Source organism: Papaver somniferum, unplaced genomic scaffold (assembly GCF_003573695.1).
Source record: "Papaver somniferum cultivar HN1 unplaced genomic scaffold, ASM357369v1 unplaced-scaffold_107, whole genome shotgun sequence".
Classification (NCBI taxonomy): Eukaryota; Viridiplantae; Streptophyta; class Magnoliopsida; order Ranunculales; family Papaveraceae; genus Papaver; species Papaver somniferum.
Window position 1 is genome coordinate 8,349,364 of NW_020619603.1, and position 10,459 is coordinate 8,359,822.

A 10,459-nucleotide genomic window follows, 5' to 3' on the forward strand; every position below is an offset into this window, starting at 1 on the left:
TGCAAGCGCTTTTAAGTGGCATGCTTTTATTTCGAGCTCTTTCTAGCTATGACATTCGACTATTAACCAAACGAGGATGTAGGGTCATGGTCAGGAATGTCTGTACGTATGACAATTTTCCATATAATGAATCAATCCGGCCGTAGCAATTATAGAATTATTCACTTCATATTTAAATGCAATTGTAGTATTACCCACCCGGCTGTAGACCGAACAACCATGGCATTATATTGGAACAGGAAAATAATACAAACTGGCATACATATGACTTATATCCTCCTATTGAATGGAGTCGTCACATGGTGCACGTGCTTTCGAAATCCGTCTGGATGAATAGGTATCGCTTGGAAAGTGGACTGTCGAAACATACCACCACATTGGCATGTTTTCTATCACTTTTGTATTGACTTATGAAAATGAGTTCCCTAACAAGAACTTCATTACAATGTCGTTGAACTGCTTTGGGTTTTCAATCTGAGGTGTATGTGATGTTTTCAACATAACTTCTATTCTTGCTTTTTCTCCAAGAAGCCTGAAAAACAATATTAATAAAAAATACAAAATATCATGTTCATGACCACTAAAATCTGCATTCAACCATTGATGCATGTTGATGAAATAAAATTATTATGCCATTCATCCCGTCCGGTGGGAATGTAAACTTACTCTTTAAGCTCATAACCCTTCTCCAATGGAAATATTGCGTCATTCTCCCCCCATATTAGTAACACCTCCTGCGTGCAACAACCAGTTTTTAAACTGAAAAGTCTAAGAAAAAAAAGCAGGAAACATGCGACCAAGACGTGTAGCAGCGGGACAGGAGAATCGATATCTTACCTGTTTAAGAGGCAGAATGGATATTGTATTCTCTTTCCCAACTGTGGTTCCCTTGAGAAGCTCTAATTTTTCCTTCCTGTTTTCATTACACAAATTCTGCAACCACATTTCAATCATCCAATTAACTGACAGTCAAGACAGCTTAGCACTCAAAAAGCAGACAATACAAATGATGAAAAGCATTGAATTACGAAGAACACTTACATTAAGAAAATCATTCAGCAAAAACTCCGGTATGTAAATCGGTAACTGCTTATGAATTAATCGGATACAAGTTAGTAACTCAGCAGGCGATGACGGCATGAACACACTTTCAATATTCTCAATCTTTGCTTCTTTTAGCAACTGTTCAACCTCTTTTGACGTGATATTTAAAGCCGAATTGGCTATAACTACTTTCTCGACTCTGTCAGGCCATAGTCTAGCCATATGATAAGCAACAAAACCACCATAACTTGTACCCATAACCGAATATGTCGTAACACCCAACAACTCAAGTAATTTCCCAATCGATTCCGCTTGAAAAATTTCCGTACGCTCTGAAGATTTCGTTACAGACTTGCCGAAAAATATAAGGTCGGGGACGTACAAAGTGAAATGGGTTGAGAGATGTTGAACTTGCTTACTCCATTGCCAAAGCGAGTTGCCTCCAAAACCGTGGAGCAGGACTAGTGTTGGTAGTGTTACTGGGTGTATTGGTGACCAATAATGGATATTGGTATCAGAATCGATGTTGATGGATTTCGGAGTGAGACCGGAGGAAGTGAATGTGTTTCTTAGATGAGATTCATACATGGATACAAGACTGAACCAAGAGGAGGATGTTGCCATGACTGCTTGCTTCTAAGTGAGAAGTATTGAGTTCTAGTTTTAAAACCAAAATTCTCCCTTTTCTTTTTATAAGTGGCACCAACAAAAATAATAGTCCTTGTCAATCTTTTACCTATAAGCCTTTTTTTCACGTGTTTGTTTAATAGGTACGAAAGTTAGTTTGAAAAAATTTATCTAGATGTATGTCCAACATTGTTAATAGGGGTACCAAATTAAGTGGGGTGTACCAAAATTATAATAAGACAAAACATATTTTCATACTCCCACTAAACCTAGCACCCCATTAGCAGCATGATTGATAAAGGCTGATACCGAAATTACTGGGCTGATACCATTCAGCCGATCCAAGACCTTTTTGTCTTATATGAAATGGTATCAGTCCTTAGTAATTTGGTATCAGCCTATATCAATCATGGCAGTATGTCGACCACTATAAGCATTTGTTTTCTTTAGCATGTATACATTGTAACTTTTATCTCGAGCTCTTCCTATTTCATTACCGTGTCAGTCGACTATGAACCAAACGAGGATGTACGTGGTTGCGTAGTCATGAATGTCCGTCTCTTCGTTTTTATGACATTTTGACATATGAAGAACATCCATAGAAACTTCCGAATTATTCACTTTCATATTTAAAAGCAATATTTGAAGTTTCGAACTGTTGATGTTGAATACAATGTTTAAATTCTCAGTTTGTAATCAGATCTAAATTTGAATCATAAGGTGTGATTATGTTGTTAAACAAATATGTGACTATAGATTGAACAACCATATGACATTATATTGGAACTGGACAGTAGTTGATACAAACTGGGCATATATACATGACTAATATCCTCTTATTGAATGGAGTGGTGACAGGGTACATGAGCTTTTAAAATCCGCCTGGACTAATGCATATCACTAAAAAAAAGTGGAGAGTCGAAAACACACCAGCACATTGGTTTATTTTTCTATCACTTTGTACTCTCAACCAAGAACTTCATTATAATGTCATTGAACTGCTTTGGGTTTTCACTCTGAGGTGTGTGTGATGCTTTCAACATAACTTCCATTGTTACTTTATCTCCAATAAGCCTGAAAACAATATTAATCAGAAAATTGTCATTGATCACTAAAACCAGCCATTGATGCATATTAGTTAAATAAATTCGGAGTTTATGCTGGACCTTCGGCCTGAGCAGGTCTGGTGGAAATCCTGTACTTACTCTTTAAGATCATAACCCTTCTCCAATGGAAATATTGGGTCATCCTCCCCCCAGACTATTAACACTTCCTGCATGCAGCAACCGAATTTCAAACTGGAAATTCCTTTAAAGAAAAGGCAGGGAAAATATTAAGGAGACATGTAATGCCCGGAGCGGAGTATCGATAACTTACCTGCTGAAGGGGTGAAAGGGAGACTATATCCTCTTTCCCAACTGTGGTTCCTTTGAGAAGTTCTAATTTTTCTTTCCTGTTTTCATTACACAATTTCTGCAACCATATTTCATTATATCATCCAACTAGTAGTCAGGATAGCTTGTGGGTGGCACACAAAAAACCGGGTGAAATGAATAACCAGACGCGTTGAATTAATTAATGAAGAGAGAAATACTTACATTAAGAACATCATTCAGCAAAAACTCCGGTATGTAAACCGGAAACCTCTTATGATTAATTAATCGAATGCAAGTTAGTAACTCAGCAGGTGATGCCGGCATGAACAAACTTTCAATCTTCTCAATCTTTGCTTTCTTCATCAACTCTTCAGAATCTTTCCGCCTCAAATTTATAGCAGAATTGACTATAATGACTTTCTGGATTCTGTCAGGCCATAATCTAGCCATGTGATAAGCAACAAAACCACCATAACTTGTACCAAGAACCGAATACCTCGCAACACCTAACAACTCAAGCAATTTCCCCATTGAAACCGCTTGAAAAATCTCCGAACGCTCAGACGAATTTGTTATGGACTTGCCGAAAAATATAAGGTCAGGGACATACAAAGTGAAATGGGTAGAGAGACATTGAACTTGCTTACTCCATTGCCAAACTGAGTGGCCGCCAAAACCATGGAGTAGGACAAGTGGCGGTAGTTTTGATGGTTGTTTTGGTGACCAATAATGTAAAGTGGTATCAGAATCGATATGGATGGATTTTGGAGTGAGGCCGGAGGAAGTGAATGTGTTTTTGAGATAAGATTCAAACATGGATACAAGACTGAAACAAGAGGAGGATGTTGCCATGACAGCTTCTGGTAGATCGAGGAGTATAGAGTTCTAGTTTATTGAACGGGAGAATATATATATGTATATTAAAAGAAGAGGAGGATTTGCTATGAGCCTTTTCTTCACATGTTTTGCTTAAGAGGTAAGAAAGTTTGCTTGAAAATATTCTGAGTTGAACAAAATAAATTAATTCGTTGAAATGCAACAAGCAAAGTCAAAGTCAAATTGAGTGGTTTAACATGTACTGGGATGATTGGTTCGTCATTATACTTTGTGGAATAATCTTGCTGCTCACAAGGAACCCCTTAATTGACTTTGAATAATCTTGCTGCTCTCGAAGAGTCAAGATGTCATCAAGCTAGCCGAGTGAAGGGGTGCTCCCTGGAAGGTAATAATCTAAGTTCGACCGTTAAAACCTGTTTATAGGAGGTTTTGAGGGTTGACAGTTCTCGGTTTCGGGCAAGATTATTCTGGCTTGTATGGCAGCCTTCCTATTTAAGCTTGATAAGGTGATAAGATATGCATCAGTTGCCATGAGTAAGCCCCAAGCACTCATAAACTAAGCAAAAGAAAAATCCTAAATTAAATTAAAGTATATCTCATGACAAAGAAAACAAAAAAAAAAAAATCATGCCTCTAAGAAGCACCAACTCTATATTAAACTAGAGAGAACTCATCATCACCGCTAACTCTAGAAAAAAAGTAGAAACGGAAGAACAACTATTGATGTTCTTCACTGTAATTGAACTAGCTTCAATTTTCTTGCTGTAATTGTGTGTTGTAACTGTATTTCACACAATTTGGTGGAAACCGAAAAACTTGGAAAAGCTTTTGAAAAGACAAGGAATCAATGCTACTCCTTGCAAGATTTTTCATGGAGACAAAAAAGAATACGTAAAGTCGATGATTGAAGCTTCTTCTAAACCCATGAATCTTAAGCATAGTATTGTACCACGCGCAGCGCCATTCATGTTCCAAATCCTGCAAAAATATGGTATTTTAATGGTTGATATTGACTCGATGTTTTTCGGCCTTCTTTTGGGTGTTTGTGTGTGTGTCTTAGTTGGTTATTGATTGTATGTCTGGATATGTTAACAGGAAAGATGAGTGCATTTTGGTTTGGAACAACACCCAGAGTACTCGTTTGTGATCCTGATATGATGAAGGAAATTCTGTCCAACAAGTTTGGTCACTTCAGAAAGCCACCACTTAACCCTCATATCAATCTTTTAACAAAGGGTCTCACCGTCTTGGAAAATGATAAATGGGCTAAACATCGACGAGTTATGACTCCTGCTTTTCACCATGAAAAGTTGAAGGTGTGAAAGAAATATTAAGGCATCAATTAGTTTGTTTATCCATGACTCCATGAAGGTATGATCATAATTTTCATGATTACAGGAAATGATGCCAGTATTTACGAGTTGTTGTGATAAGTTGATCGAAAGATGGATAGATTTGGTTGGTCTGTCCGGAAAATCTTGTGTGTCTCAAAGATTATTTGGTTGGTTTGAAGGCAGTCTCAGATAATTCTGAGGTATGTCAATTACGTTTGTAATTGACATACCTCTATCATCTTTGTATTGATTTCCATCATTAATAAACTATTTCTAAGTGTTCTTCGTAATGTCTTCTTAGTTTAATAGATATATTGTTAAAGGGGTGTAGTAGTAGGATTTTCTACTACTACATTTTGGCGCTAGAATACAGCTTGGGATTGAGATTGGATCTGTTTGTGAAAATTTTAAGATGAGTTTTTTTTTTCAAAAATTTCTTTGAAAATAAAGTTTCTTATTGTTCTTGTTTGTGAAAAAAAATTATTTTAACATGAAATTTCTCATAGTTCTTGTTTTGAAGTTTAATTTGGAGTCACTCATTAAAGGCACAGTTTTAAATTAATAAAGAAGTTTTATAAAATAATCTTTGAGGCTATAAATATCCTTTTGAAAAACAAAGTTTACATATCTAAAAAAGATTTCCATAGAGATAATTAGAGGAGTTATTCATAGATTTCAAGTTAAGGTTGCTTACACGTAAAAGAAAGAAGAACAAGTAGATGTGATAAAAGGAGCGAACAAGCATATATTCCAAGGAGCGAATAGATTCAGAGGAATAATAAAGAATGTCGGAGCAGAAAAAGGAAGAAAACATCTATGGTGCAATATGATAACAAAGTCAGGTATATATACTATGGATTCCAGTGCAGGAATCACCGGACAGATCCACAAGCGTGATAACGAAGGAAGGAAGATCTCGACGATCGAAAAGATGTCACCCTTACATGAATGGCAAAAGCAGAAGATCATGTTTGAAGCAGATGACATACCATACAGAAGCTGGGGGCGAACAGATCCATTGATAATAACTGTATCGGCGCGAAGAATGATAAAGAATGGCGGTGCGGAAAGCTCAGAGGAATGGCAGATAGAAAAAACTTTGATAGATACCGGGAGCTCAACCGACATCTTGTTCTATCACACGTTCAAGGAGATGGGGTACAACGATACATATTTACTACCAACTACATACAACATACATGGTTTCAACAAAGCCATAACAAAACTGAAAGGGGAGATAATTATCAATATGCCACTAGGGGAATAGAGGTGAAGGTAACACTATGCGTAGTGGATGTGGAATCACCGTATAATTTGATATTGAGAAGATTATGGCTACACGGCATAAAAGGAGTGGCATCTGCCTTGCACCGATGTTTACGTTTCCCAATGCCGAGCGGAATATGAGAGATTGTAGGAGATTCAGAAAGATCCAGTACCTTCTACCAGCTAGATATGAAGAATTATGAAGGCAGAGCTAAGAAGAGAAAAGATAAATGGAGACAGGCGAAGCAGTCAAGAAAGGAGGAAGAATTCAGGGTGTACATGATACAAGCGAAAGAAGGAAGACGCATACCGACCGAAATCCCAGACGAGGAAGGCGTACAAGCAAGAGAAATAAAAGAACCATCCTCGTTAAACGAACCTAAAGAAAACTTTGTTGCAGCGGAGCCAACTAAGGAAGTAAACATAGGAACTGAATAGGAGCCCAGAATGATAAGGATAGGGACATGAATGGATGCAGAAGAAGAAGAGAAGACAATAAACCTTCTGCGAAAATATAATGATGTCTTTGCATGGGAAATGGATGAAATGCTAGGGATGAATCCTGATATCGCATGTCACAGGTTAGACATCAGGAAGGATGTGCGACCGTTCAAGCAAAGAATAAGGAAAATAACAACCACATACCATCCGCAAATAGAAGCGGAGTTACAGAAGATACTAGATGCAGGAATAATTCGACCAGAAAAATAACCGGAATGGATAGAAAACATGGTAGTGGTGCCGAAGAAGAACAAAGGGATAAGAATTTGCATCGATTTCAGCAATTTGAACAAGGCATGCCCAAAAGACAGCTATCCATTACCAGATATACCACAGATGGTAGAGGCTGCCTCCGGATATAAAAGATTGTCACTTATGGACGGGTATAAAGGATACAATCAAATTCCATTAGCAGAAGAAGATCAGGAGCACACGGCTTTTTTCGGACCCAAAGGATTATACTGTTACAGTAGAATGCATTTTGGATTGAAAAATTCTGGTGTGACGTACCAGAGAATGGTGGAAAAGGTATTCGCAGAATGGATTTACAAAACTTTAGAGGTGTATGTTGATGACATGCTAGTGAAAAGCAAAGAAATCGAAAATCATGTAACGCATTTGGAAGAAATATTTGCGCCAATGCGGCAGTGCAAATTAAAGATAAACCATGCGAAATGTATCTTCGGGGTGGCATCATGGAAATTCCTAGGATATTGTTTGAGGGTGAAACGATTTCTGCTGATATCTGTAATTTCAGGTGTGTGGGTGAGAAACGAGTTTAAACCCTAAACAATGTACTGCAAGGGAGTACTTTAGATTCGAGAGATCAATCTGTACAAATCTGACCTAAACCAAGAAATGGTCGTTTCAGACTTGCTTCGGTCACAAAGTGAAGGAGAATGGGTTGGTTTTGGATAGGGAAGGGAAGAAAGTATTGAGACCAAGTTGATTCTGGAAGAGTAGTTGTTTCCCGACTTGTATCAGAAAATGGGAAGCTAACAGATGGAAAGCTAGCAAATGTTTTCTGAGTGTTGTATGCCCCTGACATGAACTTGTTGTTCGGTGGAAATAGGTAAGATCTATTTATACAAGTCGAAGTGAAACGTACTCTGGTCTCATTAAGGAATGGAAAAAAATGGGTGAGTAAATGGGAGGAGGTGGTAACCGTTAACGCATGGAATTGATGTTCAATAAAAGAGAGTGTTTCACCATTACTCCCTGTATTTACTAACCGCCTTATCCTTATAACACTTCCTTATGACGGGCGTAGTGTATGCCGCACGCTGTAAACCGCCAAACCAATACCCAAAGAGGATCCCCCAGTTTGTGATATGTGTTGATGTCTCGAATGTTTTCGTGGAAAACATGTAGCATATTGTTCTCGCCTGGCAAGTCGATCTTGGGAGACTTGCTGGCTTGGTGACTTTTGACGGTCGAGATTTTGCATCTTAAGAGGAAAGTTAGTCGTTGATCGTCGCACGCTTTCGTTTTTGGTAGCCGCATAGGAAAGGACAGCATGGTGGCGCGGCAAGATTGGCATGCCATTGGCATGGCATGCCTTGGCGCGGTTTGGCGTGGCCAAACTAGGGTTTTGGGTCGAAGGTTACCATGCGTTTTCTGGTAACCTTGGACGGCTAGGATTTTCTCTTGGGATTGAAGGGCGACCGTTGATTGTCGCACGCCTTCGTTTTGGTAGTCGCATAGGAAAGGCCATCATGGTGGCACGACAAGGTTGGCATGCCATTGGCATGGCATGCCTTGGCGCGGTTTTTCGTGGAGGGGACAATGGCACAGTGGTGCGGCTGGCATGGTTGGCATGCCTTGGCGCGGAGATGTGGCTGGCACGGTTTGCCATTGGCACAGTGGTGCGGCTGGCATGGTTGGCATGCCTTGGCGCAGAGATGTGGCTGGCATGGTTTGCCATTGGCACACTGGTGCGGCTGGAATGGTTGGCATGCCTTGGCACGGAGATGTGGCTGGCACGGTTTGCCATTGGCACAGTGGTGCGGCTGGCATGGTTGGCATGCCTTGGCGCGGAGATGTGGCTGGCACGGTTTGCCATTGGCACAGTGGTGCGGCTGGCATGGTTGGCATGCCTTGGCGCGGAGATGCGGCTGGCATGGTTGGCATGTCTTGGCGCGGTAGAATGAGAATTAGGGTTTAGGTGATGTTAGTCAATGTTAACACTAGTACAAAATGGGCTTAGGTGACAGTTCAAAACTGTCACCACAATAGTTATGTGACAGTTTTGAAAAATTACTGGACTGTCACCAAAGCCTCTGTTACGAAAGGTCTTTAAGAAACTGTTACATAATCCTGGCCGAAAGATTACAGTTTATTCCTAAACCTGTCACTGTTGACAACTTGTAGTAACATTTTTTACAGGAAACTGTTATCAGAAACTCAACTCTTATACTAGGGTAACAGTTTCTTTCATAAACCTGTCATGATTGACAACTTAGGTAACATTTTCCACTTAAAACTGTCATCGGAAACCCTATTTTTTTAATAGCAAACGCCTTACTGTAACATTATTTTACAAAGAACTGCCATGATAAACACTTTTAGTATGGGTTTTGTGAACAATCTGTCACATGAGTGGTACTAAGGTAGGAGTTTCTTCATGAAAATGTCATCGTAAAGCCTAGTGCATTATAGTTTTATAACATACAGTTGCTTGGTTTTCCTTTGTTTCCTATTAGGTAGATGGTCAACATCATATCATATATAGTAAGAATACATGAAAAAATGATAGAAAAATATATATGATTTAAACAAAAATGTTTCTACAGACTCGAACTCGCTTGTACGGCTTTTACAAAATGCTAATAATACATAAGTAATTGGCATCAATTATCAAACACTATAAAAAAACAAAAGAATACGGAAAAACAACAACTTTCGAACACTACAAGACCCTGCAAGATAAAAAGATCCTTTACAAGGAGACAGCCAGGTAGCAAAATCAATCTCATAGCAACAGTTCTTGAACAAGACAGCAAACTGGAACTTGCAGACAGGCAGGAGTGAGGCTGGTCAGCAAACATGAAGAAGGCTACACAATTGACACGCATGAAAAATGAAGCAAAGGGTTGAGAATATTTGAATAGTTCAATATATACGTATTGGTCAAATTCCACTCCAACTATCCAACTTCTTAATGTTTCTACAATGAACCCATGCATGCTAAAAACCCAAGCATATATTGGGATTATACTGGCGAGAAATAAAATATCTTCTCTTAAGACATGATTGGAGGCAGCGTCAATTACAACTTAGAAAAAAAAATGTATGAATCAATCGCTATCAATCTATGTATATACTAAGACATACCTGAGCAGAATAAGCTTTTATGTTCTCATGCCAAGTTATTTTCATGGACTGATTAGCTTTGCTTTCAATAACCAATCCAAGCTGAAATTTCGTACCTTGGAATTAAGTGATAATCAATTTGGTAGCCATTAAACAACAAAC

General features: G+C 38.8%; 2 protein-coding genes across 3 annotated transcripts; both read right to left on the reverse strand.

Moving 5' to 3' along the window:
* Window positions 1–146: 146 nt before the first annotated feature.
* Window positions 147–1,691, reverse strand: LOC113328408 (epoxide hydrolase 4-like). Its single transcript, XM_026575522.1, has 4 exons — window positions 1,042–1,691; window positions 838–933; window positions 667–734; window positions 147–532 (listed from the first exon to the last, which is right to left on the reverse strand). The coding sequence occupies exons 1-4, from the start codon at window positions 1,666–1,668 to the stop codon at window positions 409–411; spliced, it is 915 nt and encodes a 304-aa protein (XP_026431307.1). The 5' UTR covers window positions 1,669–1,691; the 3' UTR covers window positions 147–408.
* A 735-nt stretch (window positions 1,692–2,426) lies between these two features.
* Window positions 2,427–3,915, reverse strand: LOC113327743 (protein ABHD4-like). 2 transcript variants are annotated; one of them, XM_026574873.1, is made up of 4 exons: window positions 3,270–3,915; window positions 3,049–3,144; window positions 2,877–2,944; window positions 2,427–2,745 (listed from the first exon to the last, which is right to left on the reverse strand). In XM_026574873.1, the coding sequence occupies exons 1-4, from the start codon at window positions 3,897–3,899 to the stop codon at window positions 2,625–2,627; spliced, it is 915 nt and encodes a 304-aa protein (XP_026430658.1). In that variant the 5' UTR covers window positions 3,900–3,915; the 3' UTR covers window positions 2,427–2,624. The 2 variants fall into 2 exon arrangements, with proteins under 2 accessions (XP_026430658.1, XP_026430659.1); XM_026574874.1 differs by having other exon boundaries at window positions 2,626–2,745; window positions 2,838–2,944.
* Window positions 3,916–10,459: the final 6,544 nt, after the last annotated feature.